The sequence below is a fragment of the Taudactylus pleione genome, unplaced genomic scaffold, assembly GCF_031769625.1.
Source record: "Taudactylus pleione unplaced genomic scaffold, aTauple2 ptg000436l, whole genome shotgun sequence".
Lineage (NCBI taxonomy): Eukaryota > Metazoa > Chordata > Amphibia > Anura > Myobatrachidae > Taudactylus > Taudactylus pleione.
Window position 1 is genome coordinate 12,107,480 of NW_028284838.1, and position 18,485 is coordinate 12,125,964.

Consider the following 18,485-nt stretch of genomic DNA (forward strand, 5'->3'; position numbering starts at 1 on the left):
TGATAATGTAAAACAGACTGTCTGAAAATTGTCTGCTCAAAGTAATTCTTCCAGCTTCAAGCGGCTGAATTCTATTGACCACAAACCTCTAAGGAGAAAGAGCCTTACATCCAGGTAATGGAATCTTACATTAAGCAATGCAAATGTGATTACCTAAAAAGGCCTGGTGTCTGGCACCGGCACTGCAGCCTCAGTGTGCTCAACTTTAACTCCTCTTCTCCTAGAACAGCTTACAACACAAACTGTAAGCTATTGTACAACAAAAAGGAGGTGTGTGTGTGTGTGTGTGTGTGTGTATGTGTGTGTGTCTTCCGATATGCATCTGAAAGGTTATCAGCAGCGTACGCCCGTCTGACTGCAATCTGCTGGCAGCACTGTATGAAGACAGACTGCAGAGCATGGGAGAGAGACTGTGGGGCAGGCAGGACAGAGAGGAAAAGAAAAGGTGTGTAGGTGTGTGTGATATGATCGGGTAGGGCAGTGTTGGCCAACCTTGACACTCCAGCTGTTGTGGAACTATATATCCCAGCATGCCCTGCCACAGTTTTAGCATGCCCTAATAGCAAAACTGTAGCAGTGCATGCTGGGTTATGTAGTTCCATAACAGCTGGAGTGTCAAGGTTAGCCAACACTGGGGTAGGGGGTCCCTCTCCTGGGGTAGATGGACACCTCCTTACACACAGCAGCCAGGAAATAGCACTCCAGTCGTGGATTTTCGTGCAAGCTAGTCGGCACCAATTTTTATTGTGCAACACCAATAATCAAATAAACAAACATAAAATAAATCCTAGCCCATCTGGGCTCTAACTAGACAGTAAGTTCCCTCGCTAACAGGATACTAAAATAAGTTCACATCCACAGTACCTTCTGATTTGTAGCAAACAGTGTCTAAAAGCAAGCTAACCTGCGGGCCTGCTCTCCCAGGTATGAGACACTCAGCCACAAGTAAACCTAGCTTATCACAGCCATTTCCAGGTGCAAGCCCTAATGACCTGCTACCAGGCTGAAAGGCCCAACGCCCGGAGTGGCCTGTGGATGGACCCCTCCCTCTCCTCACATCCACACCCCCAGGACGCATTCCGGCTTTTCACAAAAGCCGACATTTCTAGTCTGCTTTGTCCAACAGACTTCTCCTGGGGTTTTAAAACACGTAGGACAGGAATCTGGGACAGATCTAGAAGCCATTCCACATTACGCCAGTGCTTCTATCACAGTATATACATACACATACAATAGTATGTAGGCCAGGGGTATTCAACATGCGGCCCTCCAGCTGTTTTGGAATTACACATCCCAGCATGCCCTGCCACAGTTTTGGTATTAGGGCATGCTGGGATGTGCAGTTCCACAGCAGATGGAGGACTGCATGCTAAATACCTCTGATGTAGGCCATCTGAGCTGCATACATTTAGGACGGGTGCATATATCCAAGCATACAGCCATGCAATCTCCACAGTTGTTCTGAAATGCTCGCTGACTGCAAAAACAGTTATTGTGAATTGAAAACATCTATGAGCAACAACTCTGTGTGCTTCCAACTTTGTGGCAACAGTTTGGAGAATGCATGCTCCTGCTTCAACACGACAATGCTCTCGTGTTAGACGATGAGGTCAATCAGAAAAAAAAAACATTTGTTGAGTTTGGTGTGGAAGAATCTCACTGGATTTGCACAGTCTAAACGTTAAGCACATTGATCACCAGTGGGATGAATGGGAACCCCACTTGCGAGCCAGGCCTTATTGCCCAGCATCTGTGCTTTATTTCACTAATGCTCTTGTGACTAAATGGGTGCAAATCTCCACAACCTTGCCCCAAAGCTTTGTGAAAACCTCCAGTAAAGTGGAGGCTGTTAAAGCAGAAAGGGGGAGACCAACTCCATATTAAGGCTCATGGTCTTGGAATTAGGTGATCAACATACACATATGGTTGTAATGTTCAGGTGTCCACATACTTTTGGCCATGTACTGTGTATTTGCTTATATAGTACTTACTACACACACTGCACTGCACAGTGCTATATGGCGCCCACAAGACGTCTGATGACCAATAGGAGATTGTGGCTATACCCTTTATGTGATCTTTGCAGTACCGGGTGGCTGCCATGTTATGTACACAGAATTGGCCATACATCATTCTATTCTGTTATGAGGAAATTTACTTCAAGAGGACAGAAATATTCTTGCATGCTGTAACAAAAGGTATGTATGTAAGCTTATGATCTGCGGTGCATACGGGGGGGAGGGGGGTGGGGGGGTGTTGTGTGTGGTGGAACAAGAAGGATGTAGGCAGCATCCCAACAGTAAGGATACAAACGGTCCCAATACTGACAGCGGCATCCTGTCGGAATACGGACAGATTGCGGAAGTATTAAGCTGCATACACACGTAGAGATTTTCTGTCCAACATCCTACTAGTTGATTGGTTGGAATGAAAATCTGGTAAGGTATGAAAGCAATTAACAATCAGCAAATTTGCCCCCAAATGCCGAAAAATGGACAAAAACTGTTGTTTGAACAAATTGTTTAGATCAAACATTTAACAAACTTGTCTGGCATTTAGGAGCAAATTGCTGATCATCAATTACTCCCATACGTTACCAGATTTTCATTCCAACCAATCAACTAGTTGGCTGGTTGGATAATCTTTAGATGTGTGGCCAGCTTTAGGGTTAGGGGAAGGGTTCGGCACAAGGGGGAGGTTTAGGGCTAGGCTGCAGGACAGGAGGGTTAGGCTACAGGAGAGGAGGGTTAGGATTAGGCTGCAGGAGAGGAGGGAGATGAGGGTCAGGATGAGGCTGCGGGATGGGTGGGTTAGGGTTAGGCTGTGGGAGTGGAGGGTTAGGATTAGGATGCAGGAGAGCTGGGTTAGGGTGAGGATTGAGGTAAGGGTTATAATAGTTACAGAAATCTGTCGGGATTGTATAAGAATTCTGACCATCGGCATCCTGACTGTCAAGATCCCATACCCAACCCGGAACAACAAGCTCTACATATAATTCTATTTTATTTTATTCTAGAAGCAGATATCTTACCTTAATGTCAAAGTTACATTCCAGTCTCCGGATGAGCACCACATATACACTGGATGTGTTTCCTGCTTGCAGAGGTGGAGGGGAGATTGGCTCACAAGCATTTTCTGGTTTGGACGTTACCAACAAACCCTAAACAAAATATATATATATATAAATCAGTATAGAATGAAGTGGGTATGGTTTCTGAATGTTCTGTAATACACTTTGTGGTCCATATTTAAGAACATGTAGAAAATTAATACATCCATCCTACACAATGAATTAATATACAGGAATCAGAAAAAAGTGGCTTGTGGCTTTGTAAACACAAAAGATGCATTTCTAAATGCAACACCACCAGCAAGCTGTAAAGCAAATTACAAATGATAAAACTGGGTACACACTAAGTGGTGTGTACCCAGCGATGCAACCGGCGCCCCCCCTCCCGCCGATGGGCCGACATATCCAGCGGCCGGTACACACTAGACGATCCAGTGCCCATTATGTCGGCCCTTGCCGCATTCCGCTGCATGGGGTCGTCAGCTGCTGACGACCCCACAGGAGAGCGCACCGGATGACAAAGCATGCACACTAGACTATTTTGAACAACATGTCGTACAGATGCGTGGGAATTGGACATATTGTTACAAAATTAGTCTAGTAAAGTGGTTCCCAAACTGGGTGCCATAGGGCACTTGCAGGGGTGCCAGAGGTTGGTGGTCCAGTCCCAAATTTAAATTATTTATGGTCAATGTGATAGACAATATAAGTGCTGGTAAACAAAATACACAAACAGAAAACCAGCCCTGTCCACCACCACATGACACAACAGAACCTAAAGGATGACCGGTAAGCACAGTTTACTTCATTTAACAATTTTTACCGATTCTCTCAATGACAACTTTTTGGCCCTGGAAAAAAATGCTGAGACTCTAGGGCGCGGTGATTCACAAAAGTTTGGGAACCACTGGTCTCATGTGTATACATCTTTAGAGTTATGATAAATACTTCACATCAGTGGGACTAAAAGTAGAAAGTTTCCAAAAGTCTTAGCGCCTAGCTTGGCACTTAACCCTATCTGGGATAAGATAAAGATACTTTTAATCTTTCCTTTGAGGCTGTTGCCAAGACTCCCTGATCTAGAACATGTTTTACAAATCGAACATCAATCTGCTTTACTCATTTATGCAATCAAACACAGGAAACACATTAGAATTGAAGTTTAGCTAGCTAACAGGGCGGCAGATTAACAGGTCAATAGTAAAATACACAGTAGATGCAGTACAGAAATACTAGTACTTTTCTTTCCTTTAATGTCTGATCTTTGTGGAACAATTTTTATCAAGTTAATTTCAACATAAATGATCCACTGGCGGATTATTACCCCAACTGAATTAAGTCTAGAATTGAACTACTTCTTTCAAGTCATACAAACAAAACACGTAGTCAATGTACACAACATAATGTCAAATAAAAGTTGAGTCTCCCATATTCAAAATGCTTGGGACCAGGGGTATTTTATATATCTGATTTTTCCGTATTTTGGAATATTTGCATACCATAATTAAATATCTTAGGAAAGGGACACATTTCTAAACACAGAATGCATTTATGTTTTTTATACACCTTATACACAGCTGAAAGTAATTTTACACAATATTTTTAAATAATTTTGTGTATTAAAAACAAAGTTTGTGTAATTGAACCATCAGAAAGCAAAAGGTGTCACTATCTCAGACATGCTCAAAAAATGCCTTATTTCGGAATATTTGGATATGGAAGACTCAACCTGTATCAAGAAAAGAAAGTTTATGGTGGGGTAAGGTTTAAAAGTGGGTGTCAACATTCTAGCTGTTGAAATTATGAACATGTAGTCATTTCTTTGTGCTGACATTGTGAATGTCAACATGCTATACATGTATACATCGTGTCACCATACCAGACCTAAACAAAACATCAATGCAGAAAGCAGCCTGTTTATTAAAATATATTTATAAATATGTATGCTTCTTAAAAGTATTCTCCATTCATTAAAACAAATTACTTGGAACTGCTAAAATGCTATTGGGTTATTTAACATAATGCATTGCATTCTCCTCTAGAGAGAGAAAGAGGGTGTGTTAAGAAGACTATAGTGCCATCTAGTGGACAATATGCTAACTTTCATAATGAAGTACTGTTTCCAACAGCACTGAATTGTTCTTCCTTTTTGTTCAATGGATCAAACCACATCATGAAGTACTGTGCCAAAAACACCACAAAATATCATTCATATGAATACAAAGAAAAAAAAATTACATCTTTGACTTTTGTAGGACTTCATCTTAACGAATAACATTCAATAGGTGTGTGTCTAGACACAGTAATAATTGCAGCTGTGGATATGACTATCATTATGCCACTATGGGGGTGATTCAGAGGTAGACACAGGAAGAGCATTGGGTCCAAGTGGCCCCTCTGCGCATGTGCCCCCATGTCTACCGCACAGACACAGATCCAATCTGCATGGCTATTCATGCAATTTCAATGGCCATTCCTGGATGGTAACTGGGGTGGGGTGTCAGTGTAACTGTGTTTTTAGAAGCAATTGCTGACCAGGCAGCAATGGTCAGTCGGATATTCTGCACCTGCCATAGGCATGTTCAATGGTGCGCCTTTGTACGATCATCAGCAGAACTGAGCTGCAGCTGGTGGACACCCATTGGCTAGTTGCCCAAAAGCAGGGGCCCAATCCATGCACATTGTAATGAGTTATAAAGGATATATTATTGCATGCCCTCCGCAGCGATCCCACCAGGTCCATCAAGGGAGCTTGTGTCCAAGAGAAGAATAGTACTTGTTATATTCCACCAAACTAATTGCATATAGGGACTCATTGTACATGTAGCATTTCTACATGTGTAGGCAAAATGTTCATGGCCTACTGTTCAGTTAATCAGGCCTACCCAATTTGGAACCATACAGTAGGGCCTTTTGAAGCCACCCATGTCCTAGCCATGCAAATCTTTGCCAAGGTAAATAAATGAAATACATTTTTCCAGTAGTCTTTTAGAGGTAAACCAAATATAGCTACTCCAGGAGCCTGCAGGAGGACAGGGACATTATTTCTACCTACACAATTTACTGACAATTAAAAAGCTCTGTAGTACTGGACACTGGTCAAAATGTACCAATCTCCTCCCCGGGCTTGGGACAAATCAGTCCAGACTGTCTCCCAAAGTTCAGTCATCTAACAGGGGCAAGGCAGACACCATGGGCCGTATTCAATTAGTGGCGAAAAGTCCATCATCGGCGGTAATTTATAATTTTCGCCATTTTCACTTATCCCCATATTCAATTTCAAAGACTTTTTGCAGGTGCGAAAAGTCTTGGTCAACAAACGGGGATAAGTCTTCACCATAGAATAGGTGGTGAAAACAAAGGGCAGAATTGGGGTTTTGTGGTGCAGACTTAAAAAAAAAAGTACCCTGCAGCCCTTGGAATGTCCCCTAACAGTTATCAGTGTCAATTTTTTTTTTTTTTAAAGTAGCATAGGACACCCCTCAAAAAAGTGGTTTCGTTTTGTGGAGAAAAAAAAAAACAGTTGGGGAACAAACTTAAACTATCGAAATAGACTCAGAGGGGTACCCAAGTATACAGCAGGTGTTTTCTAGAATGCGGTTGGTTGCGGCAGGTGGATTTTTTTTTATTTTAAAAGTTCACTTTAGGAACTTCAAAATATGCTTGAACCCATTTTCATGTACCCCAAATTTGATGGTTTTCCAAAAAAAAAAGTTGCTAAATGCAACCACCTTTACAAGGACACATACAAGTACATGCCGACACAGTTTACAAAGCCTAACTACCTTTAGCTGGCCAATTCGGGGGTACCCATAGTGATTCCCCATGTCAGACCATCTTTTCGGAGGAGACAGGCTGTCTTCCGAAAAAGTGACAGGACTTTGATACTTACCTTTCCGCCGGGTCCCGTTTTCGCCGATTCCTAATTGAATACGGGGATATGCGGGCATGAGTCCCATACTTTATCCCCAGGAAAAACAGCGATGATGGCAAAAAGTCCGACCTCTGATTTTTCGCCGCTAATTGAATATGGCCCCATGTAGTATGTATGACTGTACATGCTGAATTTATGGCACATGCTACAGACTCACATGCAGGTAGCAAGGGCTGGGGACAGGATGGTATCTTTCTCTTACCCACCCCACTCAGTAAAGTATTTATCTTTTAGGGCTGGTCAGCTGCCTGTGTCTGTACCCTGCATGAATGTACTTTGCAGCGGAGAAGACAGCACCACCAGAAGTTGGCTTCAGATAGAGGAAGGGGAAAGTGGAGCCTGAAGGAGGAGCGATAGGAGTGGATCCATGAAGGGACATAGTTACAGGGTCCAGTGGTGGGTGGGGTGTGAAGGAGGAGCAGGTGATAGACTGTCAAAGGCAGTAGACCAATCTAGTAGGATGAGGAGAGAAATGATCCTTAGATTTGGTGGTGAGGTCATTGGTGACCTTAGTGAGGGCAGTTTCAGTGTGAAGGAGTGAAAATCAGATTGAAGAGGGTCAAAAAGGGAGTGGGGGGAATGTAGAAGCACGGAGGTAAACAATCCTCTCAAGGACCTTGGAAACATAGGTGGAAGAGAGATAGGGCTGTAGTATATAGCTCAATTGGTAGGTCATATAGGCCCTGACATTCGGAAAAGAGGCAACCACCAAGTCTATCTCCTTCATTTTTACTATCAGGAGACAGCTGACAGTACAACCCCATCCAAAATAGGCAAAATAACTCACTGTCAGTATATTGAACCTTAGAAGCTTAAAAAGTTACCGTAGCAATTATAGAAAAACTGAGGGTTAGCGGTTAAAAATGGCGAGCCTCATTCACCTACTCCTCAGCCTGTATGTATTAGGCACACAAAAAAAAAGTTATTTACTGCAGAAAAATTAAAAAACGAAAATTGCTAAACTTTGGGATTTCTAGTCGGTTATATGTCAATTAGTCTGATTTCATTAACTAGCTGTGAAATACTATGCTGCCACAGGATGAAGCTTGGGAGCATTATTACTGCCATCTATTAAAGCATTTATCCATACCATTATTAAAATCACCCATCGAAATAGTTGGTGACTCAGGAGATGCGGCCTGAAACACTGCAGGTATAAGCACAGTAGACAAAATTCATAGGTCCCTAGAACATGAAGAATACACAGCACGGTAGGACCACCAGACCCATAGTTTTATGAAGCGAGTTTTGCTAATCAGCAGAGGAGTCTCTACAGGCATGCTGCACCTTATCAATTTCATTTTTAAATCCCTGACTGTCACAATCCTGGCTAGTTTTTACCTTGTGACTTACCTCTGCCAGCTGCTCGATGGATCTGTGTTTGTAATTCTCCTGGGACATCTGCTCTGGCTGAATCATGCTGGCTGTTACATCTCTGTGTGTGCAGAGCTCTCACCTCCCAACACTGATTAAACACCTGGACCCTGCTCTGTCTGTGAGCATTGCTAGTCTTAATTGGAATCACAGGTGTGGTCCTGATTCTCAAGGGCTGCAGAGATGAATACTCCCTCTGCATGCTGTGCCTTGCTCCACTCTGAATGCCACTGCCAGACCACCTGTCTGTATCCACCACTCGCTGCCAGACTCTAGGTATATAGATCCTCCTCTAATAGCACTCAGTGCTTGAACATCTCGTTACGTTCCGTGGTGTACTACTTGTGCTATAGCTGTACCTCTATGTACCAGTATGTCCCAGGCCCCTGCTGGTTCCTAGACCAGTGCTATCCGTAAGCCTGCTGCGCTCAGCTATCCACGCTACCAGCGTCTACCCACGCTATCCAGCCACTCCACGTAGCTACCCAGCTACCAGCGTCTACCCACGGCTATCCAGCCGCTCCACGTAGCTACCCAGCTACCAGCGTCTACCCACGGCTATCCAGCCGCTCAACGTAGCCACCCAGCTACCAGCGTCTACCCACGGCTATCCTGCCGCTCCACGTAGCTACCCAGATACCAGCGTCTACCCACGGCTATCCAGCCGCTCCACGTAGCCACCCAGCTACCAACGTCTACCCACGGCTTCCCAAGCCACAACAAGTAGCTTCCACGCTACCATCTGTCTGCAAGCCCATCTACTAGTAACCCGACCAGCTCAATCAGCCTTCCTGCCGGTCCCAGTCCGGTTCCTCCAAGTCCACTCACCTCACGGCTCATTAGCTGCACCAAGTAGCTTCCATGCTACCATCCATCTGCAAGCTCATCTACTGGTACCCCGACCAGCTCAGTCAGCCTACCTGCCAGTCCGGTCCCTCCAAGTTCCTTCTGGTCTCATTCCAACGACTCAAGGTTTCCAGTTCCAGTCACTCATCACCAAAGGCAGTTCTCACTGCTACCCACTTCTTATAATAAAAGAGCTATTCATGTTAACCAACGTTCCAGTCCAGCCGGCCTCCAGTGATTCCAGTTCATCACCTGATACAGGTAACTCACTAGCACCAACTGTGACACTGACATTACAAGAGGGGAGGTGCAGTCCCCCAAACTTGCATCAGTCCTGTGAGCCCATTATCCCAGGCATCCAGACATATTCTTTCAGGTACAGCGATTGCAAGCGTAGTTTACAGTAACAAAAAGTTATATTACCCATTTTCTTACACAGACCAGAGTGCAGAGTAAAGCTGCACCGTCTGTAGGATTCCTGCAGAACCTACTGGCTGGGTAGGCAGGAGTATCTTGCTAGCCATGCATAGTTGGCCACATCTAATGTTTACAGGTACCTCTGCATAGGGTGTAATTGCTATTCCCCCCCCCCCCCCGACAACTTACGTTGATCTCCACATAAGGCCCAATAAGTGTAGATATTAGCCTATACACACCAACTTTACCAAAGAGGAACATTCCCACAAAAAGCAATATTAATAGATAGCAATGCAGACTATAAATAAAAATAAGATAAGGATGTTAAATATAAGTAGCTGCACACTTATAAAACATAGTGACCACACATATGCACTTAACATAAGGGAGGTGGGGTGGATGTAATATGAGATTTGTCAAAATTGCAGATGTTCTGCTTTTTTTTTTTTGCCACGTTTTAAATGTCTGGTGCATTCTCAGGCTTGTTTGGACTGTTTCCTTACTATACGGTCCCGATATTCCTCCGCTACTTTCAATATTAACCATCATGCCTTTTCTATACTCCTTATTACATCCACTATCATGACATATCTTTGGGGAACAATACTTCTATCAGATTTTAACCACATTGTATCAACCCAGATTCTTCCGGGAGTTTACTAGTGGGAAAGGTGGCAGTCTCCTAGGTTTGTATTTTATTCTTGAAATATCTGATTTAGAGATGGTTTCTTGGAAATTATATTTTAATTTACTCCTGATCACCTCTTTGAATAATAATAGCACCCACTGTAGAGGTTGACTACATTCTATTCATCTGTTTCATGATGAGTGCAATTATTGATAGGCGTCTGAAGCTCATCTGTGCCGTTATTTTTGTTGAATTTTTTTTTTTTCCATTTGTGTGTGATTTTTTGGTATATTAATTTTTATTGTGTGTAATAAATTGTTTTCATATTTGATATCTGTAGAAAACATTTATTACACTCCTTTGTGGTGTAAAAAACAGGAATTTGGTACTCATTTCTGCGATTTCACAGGGGACGCTGGATCTCAAACACTGGGGTATAGACTGCGATTGAGCAGAGCCTGGCACATTGTAAATAATATAAAAGTGACTGGCTCTTCCCCCTTTATGCCCCATCAGTCCCAGTTAAGAAACTGAGCCCAAGAGGAGACCGAAATAGACGGAGAGGGAGAACACTCCCAAAAGGAAAAAAGGAAAAGAAAAAAAAAAAATCGCTCACCATAGGACTGGAACACCACATTGCAGGCAGTCACACTAAAACTGCAACAGCCCTGAAGCAGAAGAATTCCAACAGGAAAACCCTGAAGCAGGTAAGAAGCACTGGGTGGGTGTCCAGTGTCCCCTGTGGAATCAGAAAAATGGATTTACCGTAAGTACCAGAAGATGGTTTTCCCCTTCATCCACTAGGGGACACTGGAGCTCAAGACACTGGGGACGTCCCAAAGCTTCCCTCCCGGGGAGAAACCTGCAACAGTCTGCGACCAATGGCCGCAAAAGGTATCAAACCTGTAAAACCAAACAAAAAAACAAAATGTGTAGAGAAGTTCAACTAGCTGCATGGCAAAGCTGAGATGCCGAAGTACCCATGTACGCAGCCCAAGAAGTACCCACGTAGCATGCGCCAAAATGGATACAGGCGGAGGTCGAGAGCATTGGCAACATAAGCCTGCCGAATAGTCAGACGGATCCATCTAGCTAAGGTCTGTTGGACGCAGGCCAACCCCTCTGGGCCGCATCATAAAGGACGAAAAGTTTCCGATTTATGTAAACTAGTCATATGGGTCACGTAGACACGGAGGGCCCTCACCACATCCAGGGAGTGCAAAGTCCCAGAAGAATCTAGCAGAATCCGGAACAAAAATCGTCGGATTAATGTGAAAAGCCGAAACCACCTTCGGCAAAAAGGAAGGGAAAGTACGAAGTTCAGCCCGATCTTCATGAAAAACCAAATAGGGAGAACGACAGGATAAAGGCTCCCCAGCTTTGACACCTGCCTAGCTGAAGCGAGGGCCAGCAAAAGGACCACTTTCCAGGTGAGAAACTTTACATCTACTTCAGCCAAAATGTTCAAACACTGCAGATTAAAGAAAAGACCAATGAGATCCAATGGAGATGTAGGCAGAACAAAAAAGGAGGCTGGACTCGAAGCACCCTCTGAAGAAAGGTTTGAACTGCCAAAAACAAGGCCAAGCAACGCTGAAAAAAAAAATATACACACAAAAGGAGAAACCTGCACCTTCAGCGAGCCCAAGCGAAGTCCAGCATCAAGACCCCTTTGAAGGTAAAGACGACGTCTAGGCAAGTGGAACTAGGAGTTGGAGGAACCACGCTCCTCACACCAGGTCACATAGGGTTTCCAAATCAGATAGTAATGAGCAGAGGTTACCAGCTTTTGAGCTCTGAGCATAGTAGGAATCACCGACCAAAGAATACCATGTCTTCTTAGGATGTCTGTTTCAACAACCACGCCATCAAACATAACCGATGTAAGTCGGGGTACAAAAACGGACCTTGCTAAAGAAGATATGACCGTAGCGGAAGTGGTCATGGATTGTCTGCCAGAAGGAGCAGAAGATCAGAGTACCAAGTCCAACGGGGCCATGGCTGTCGTGGATTTGCACTTAAGTACTCGTGGAAGGAGAGGAAATGGTGGACCAACTGTAGAAAGATTGCGGGATGCAGAGCCCATTACCTGGGATGAAGATCCTGACGACTGGGGTACTCAGCTTCCAAGTTGTCCACCCCTTGGACGAAAACTGCGGAGATTGCCTTGACATGTCTTTCTGCCCACTGTAGTATGCAGCTGGCCTCACGCTTTGCCATGTGACTGCCCCCCCCCCTCCCTCGGGCCGGTTGATGTACGTCACTGCTGTTGCATTGTCGGATTGCACTTGAATGGGCAACCCCAGCAGAAGGGGAGCCGACGCTAGCAGCGAGTTGTAAACCACCCAGATTTCAAGGTTGATCGGCAAGAGGGACTGACGAGACAAACGCCCCTGGAAATGGTTGTCCAGGATCACTGCTCCCAAACCATAAAGACTGATGTCTGTAGTTAGCAGGATCCAACTCCAGATTCCAAATCGGCGACCCACAACAAGGTGATCGGTCCGGAGCCACCAGATTAGATAAATGGAGGAAACAATCGCACTGGACGGTGCATTTGCAGAGGTGTTCCCAACCATTGGGACAGAAGATCCAACTGGAATGGCCTGGAATTAAATCTGCCAAACTGGATCACTTTGAAGGAAGCAACCATCTTCCTTACAAGTGGGAAGCAAAAAGGTGTACAGATACCCATTTAACTTGAGTTCCAATCAAACCAATTCCTGAATGGCTAGCGCCTTGGCCTTACTAAGAGTATTCCTTCCTCTGGTCATGTCCAGAATCACCATGAGGAACTGAAGCCGCTGAGACTTCTGGTAGTTGACAATCCAGCCGTGCTGTATGAGGATCTGACGAATGAGCGCCACCTGGCCGAGCAGTCGACCGCCGACGGAGCCTTGATTAGTAGGTCTTCCAAATAAGGGACGATGTTAACTCCCTGAGAGCGAAGATGAGCAATCGCCACCACCATAACCTTGGTGAAGACCCCGAGAGCCAACTACAAGCCTAAAGGCAAGGCTTGAAACTGGTAATGATAGTCCTTAATGGAAAAACTGAGAAATGCTTGGTGTGGTTGCCAGATGGGGATGTGTAGATATGCATCCTTGATGTCCAGGGATACCATGTATTCTGCCGGTTCCAACCCCGCAATGACCGATGGTAGGCATTCCATTCTGAATCTGTGAGAAGGATAGGTAGAGATTCAAAGATTTGAGATGTAAAATGAACCTAACTGACCCTTCCGGTTTTGGAACCACAGACAGACAGATTGGACTAAAATTCCTGGGAGCCGGATGTCGATTGCCTGTCGCAGAACTAGCTTTTTCAAGGAATTGACTGGAAACCCTGTCATGAAAAAACAAACTGAGGAGGATAGGAAAACAATCCTGTAACCGTAGGATACAAGATTTCTAACCTAAATGTCGGAACAATTCCAAAACCAAACCTTTGTGAAATACAGCAGGCGAGCACCCACCTTGGAATCCCCTAGGTGGGACAGGAGCCAGTCATGCCACAGGCTTGTCTGCTGGCTTGGAGTCTGGACGGCGAAAACTTGAAACCTGGTGTCCTCTTGAATGACCTCCTCGAACTGCTGAGGATGCACCTCTTAGTCTGCCCTGAAACCTAGCGGGAGCCCGAATGCCACAAAAGGAAGGACCTTTGAAGGAGTGATGCGGAGTCGCTACCGAGGAAGGCAAAAAGGTACTCTTGCCCCCCCCGGAGCCAGAGAAATCCACTTGTCCAACTCCAGACCAAACAGAATATCGCCTGTGTAGCAAAGAAAAACAAAATTGGATTTTGCATCCGCATGGGCATAAACTGCACGATTGCGTCAGCAAAATCCGTAACTTTCCCTTGTAAATGTATATGTACTGTTGTGTGTGTATAGGAAATGAGAAACCTTTATAGATTGATAGAAAGGTTGGAAGAGAGGTCATAGGGAGATTGTTTCCCTGCCAGCCATAAATGTCCAAATCGTGTATGGCACAGAAGAAAGATGTCCCTGGAAATGACTACACATCTGACCAGGCTTTGCTAACACCAGCCATAAAAAGCCCTGTGTCCTGTTTAGGGATGGATATCAAAGAATTGTTGTTTATACCAACAGACTGCCAGGCTACAGAGGTGTATGTTTAATTACTTAATCTGTGTGCACATTTATTGACCTAAGCCCACTTCTCAAACTTCAGAAAGGGCTGAAAGGTAATTAAGAACCCCTGCCCAAATGATAGAGAAACCCTGTAGTCCAGCTAGAGGGACAATACACTGAGCTGAGAAGGGTTAAAATTACCCCAGGGAGGGGGGGGTAAGGGGTAATAGCTGGGCACACAGGGATACAATACAAGCTCACTGGTCAGAAAATGCGATTCTCTGCTTGAGGCTGTCGACAAGACACAGGGCACCTGAACTCTTCATTGGGAAGGCCTCTTCCCAAAGCTGTTCTATCAGTCATGATCTGAATGGTCCGTTTTCTCAGGCCTCTTCCCAAAGCTGTTCTATCAGTCATGATCTGAATGGTCCGTTTTCTCCCATTGTATTAATTTCCTTGGTTTACTTGAAATTGTGATAACTGACTTTTGGTAACATCCTTATATCCTTTGTAATTTTTGTACATTAGTTTAATTCAAGAAAGATCTTCAAAGCTTAACTAATTTTAGTTCTTGGAATCTGTGTTTTTATGACCCAAATGCCTCATGTTTGGTATGTTCCCTATGTTTAAAATATTGATAAGTTGTGTGTACAGTTGAGAGCAGAAGCTTGCCTTATGTTTTAGTGTTAAATTGGTCTTCTGCTGGTGGCAGATACCGAGTTAATAACCACACGCGCTGAGGTATTGGTGTAAGGTCACGGTGGGGACTCTCAGATTGTCGTATCTGGGAAGAGTCATCATGGCGCTCCGCAAGTAGCTTTATCTGTTGCCTTAGTTGACATGGTAATCCACACTCAAACACACAGGCAAGGGACAGACAAGCACCCACAGGTGAAAAAGACACAGCCACACAACAGTAAACTGGGGAGACAAGGTAATAGAGGCGTAGAGCAGAATATAACAATTGAAATGCTTCCCCACCAATTTGAGAACTCACAGACCAGTTTATTAAGAAAAGGGCTGGAGACAGCCCAGTGTGCACCGGCTCTCTCAGGCACATTTTTAAAACTGGGGTTAGAGGGGGAGAAGCCAGTCACACTTTTAGATTATTTAAAGTGCCAGGCTCTATTCAACCTCTATAGTCCAGTGTCTTCAAGCTCCAGTGTCCTCTAGTGGATGAAGGAGAAATACATAGTTTATTATACTTTGATCTTAAAATATATTGCCCCCCTTTAACTAGCCTATATTGTGTGGGTCAAACCAATTAACCCCGACTTAGCTGAACTATTAAATTATATATGCAAGTACTCAATTTTTATATAGATTTTTATATCTTTACTTACAATAAAGTTGTAATGGTTGTGTCTGTAGAGAAATGTACTCCTTGGGACTGTGTATGAACTATAGAGAATTGTTTTTTTCTGAATGTTTGTCTGTCCGTCAGCAAAAACTACGGGATGAATTTGGATTGCGTTTTCAAATATTGTATAGTTTGGTCACTTAGAAAGAAATTGAAGTATGCATTATCTCATTGTGACATCAGGGAAAGGAGCAATAAAATGAAAACCCAGACGCTTGGCAATCGGCACGTGCACTGTGCATGCTCCTCGAGCCAAGAATTACTAGATGCATCTTATATAATTTTCTTAGTCCTTTGTCCGGAACGCTCTTTGAATTTGAATATCTCAAAGACTAATTAAGATATTAATGCGATGCTTTTGCGATGGATTTCAATCAGCACTAAATTACAGAATTTAGAATAAAACTGTATATAAAAAACAAACACACACACACTAAATGCTTTGGTATAGGCAACCTGAAAAGGTCGCCAGCTTCTCTCTCACGCATTACTGGTGGTCTGTGCTCTCAACATGGACCCGGCCCCCTAGACATGTGCGGACACTGTTTATGTTCTGCCCAGTTCGGCTCCTGATTGGCCGCCTGGCTGCAAGACGTAGCTATTACATAATGAGGGAGGGCGCGTGGAAGGCACAACACGTAAGGTTGCTGCCGTAGGGGGCGCTCTTCCTTCACCCACTTTCGCCAACACATTGATTCCAGGCTCGCAACTCCCAGCCAGTCAGCACCGGGTTTGCGCCTCGAAAGCAACGCCTCTTTTCTGTGCTTTCCACAAGAGCTGCCGGAAACCTCTGATTGGTTGGAGGCTGGGAAACTGAGTAACAGTGTATTATCATTTGCATCTATAGGGGCTCAGCTTGCAATACCCCCTGGAAACTGTCCATTTTGCTTTAGAGTCCATGGTCAAATATATCATCACACTTACAAATTGGCGAATTGTTACAATAAAAAAATCCCCCAAAATCATAAAAGGGCTTGGCTTAGCCGGTTATGTTTCACACACATCTTTTATTACCCGATTCCGTCATATTAACATATCTATCAAAGCAATTTCCGTACACATGTTCTGGGTTCAAATTGGTGAAATGTTCGCCACGGGCATACTAGTATAAATATAATTTTTTGGGGACAAATATAAAAAGGGACTGTTTATTAACTAGCGTATGGAGACAAAAAATGTTTTAAGCGGAATCTGCACAGACTCCTCAAGTCTAAAATGACTATCTATATCCACACACAATAAAAAAAAAAAAAATTATATATACACATTATATATATATACACACACACATACATATACACACACCTTGGTGCCCTCTAATTATTATAGGCACAGAAACAGACAAATCTCAGGTGCACAACTATATACTGTAGTGCAACTTGGTTCATTTTTGGGGCGTGGGTCCCCCTGGATTGGATTGGTTGATCTGTCTCAGGGCACCGCATTATAACACATTTTCCCCCTTCACTGTGTGTTTAATATATATGTACGTCACTTTTTTATATGCAGCTGCTCCTAACTATCTCTTTACACTGCACTTTTTTTTACTATGGTGGTGCCCTGGGGCAGCTTGGCTGGGCCATTTTTGGGGGGTCCTGCACTCTGGATTTGCACCCTAGTATGTTAGGGACCTACCTGAAAGGTTACCTGGATATGGTGGGTAGGCCCATAACCTTGGCCATGATTATGCTAAAAACCTCAATTGATTGCAAAATTTTATTGCATTTATATATATTATTAATAATTTGGAGTTGTGCACCTGAGATTTTTCTGTTTTCCAGCAATTAGTCTCATCAGGTATATATATATATATATATATATAATAGATAGTCGGGTTGTGCAGTCCAGAAATCTTTCCCATATACTCTGATCATTATACCCTGTGGTGTTTCAGGAAAGGTCAATAAAAGAAATACTGTGAACATTTACAATTCCATTGAAACACAGACAGTCCTGAGCACTACCCATTTTCTTCTTTCTGCAGCCCCAAGACAACTTCCCATACCACAGATTACTGGTTTAAGATTTTGGTCTGAAAGGGTTTGTTATACAGTATCCATGTAGAAAAAAGAATCCACTAGCTATAGTTTTGATGATGCTATGTGCAGTGTACAAGATAACAAAATAAAAAAAACTTTGAATCACATACAATGGAGAAAAAGGGTTTTGAATTTTTTTTATTTTTTTTTAAAGTGACCTTTCATCACATCCCCCCAGTCATTTGACATGCACTGAAGCAGCTGACCTAGTTTACAGTGAGCCATACTGATTCTACTAATATCAGACTAATTACATCTAGAGTTCAATAAGGCAGAGAAACTTACACTAGTCGTGAACTCCTGGTTTATGGCTGCCCAAATAAAAACCATGGCAATATCATAATAGGCAAAACAGCTACTTCACAATACAATATTTATATGATTTGTAAACGTTTATGCCAATGATCGCCCATATATAGTTATTTAGGAGACAAAAGTAAAATTTTTAAAAACGTATCTGTAGCCAAGCATGTCTGTTTATCGGTTATTGCTATGCAAGTTTGCAACTTATGTAGGATATCTTATGCTGGCCATACACGCTGCAATTATCGGGACGATCCGCCCGATATCGGCGGATCGCCACTATAATTGTAGCATGGATTGTCCAGCATGCCCGTCCGATGCGATATTTACCCGGTAACTGTCGGCCGCATCGGGCAGTGTATGCCCAGCGCGCCCGACAGACATTTCCTGTGTTCCTTCCTACGGAAGGAACATGGAAATGTCT

General features: G+C 43.6%; 1 protein-coding gene across 1 annotated transcript in view; it reads right to left on the reverse strand.

Moving 5' to 3' along the window:
- RNF13 (ring finger protein 13) overlaps positions 1 to 18,485 on the reverse strand; it is a 60,643-nt gene that overhangs the window by 23,314 nt on the left and 18,844 nt on the right. The window contains exon 3 of the mRNA XM_088447714.1: positions 3,032 to 3,160. Within this exon, the coding sequence (XP_088303840.1) occupies positions 3,032 to 3,160 (129 nt within the window). The remainder of the gene's footprint in view (positions 1 to 3,031; positions 3,161 to 18,485) is intronic.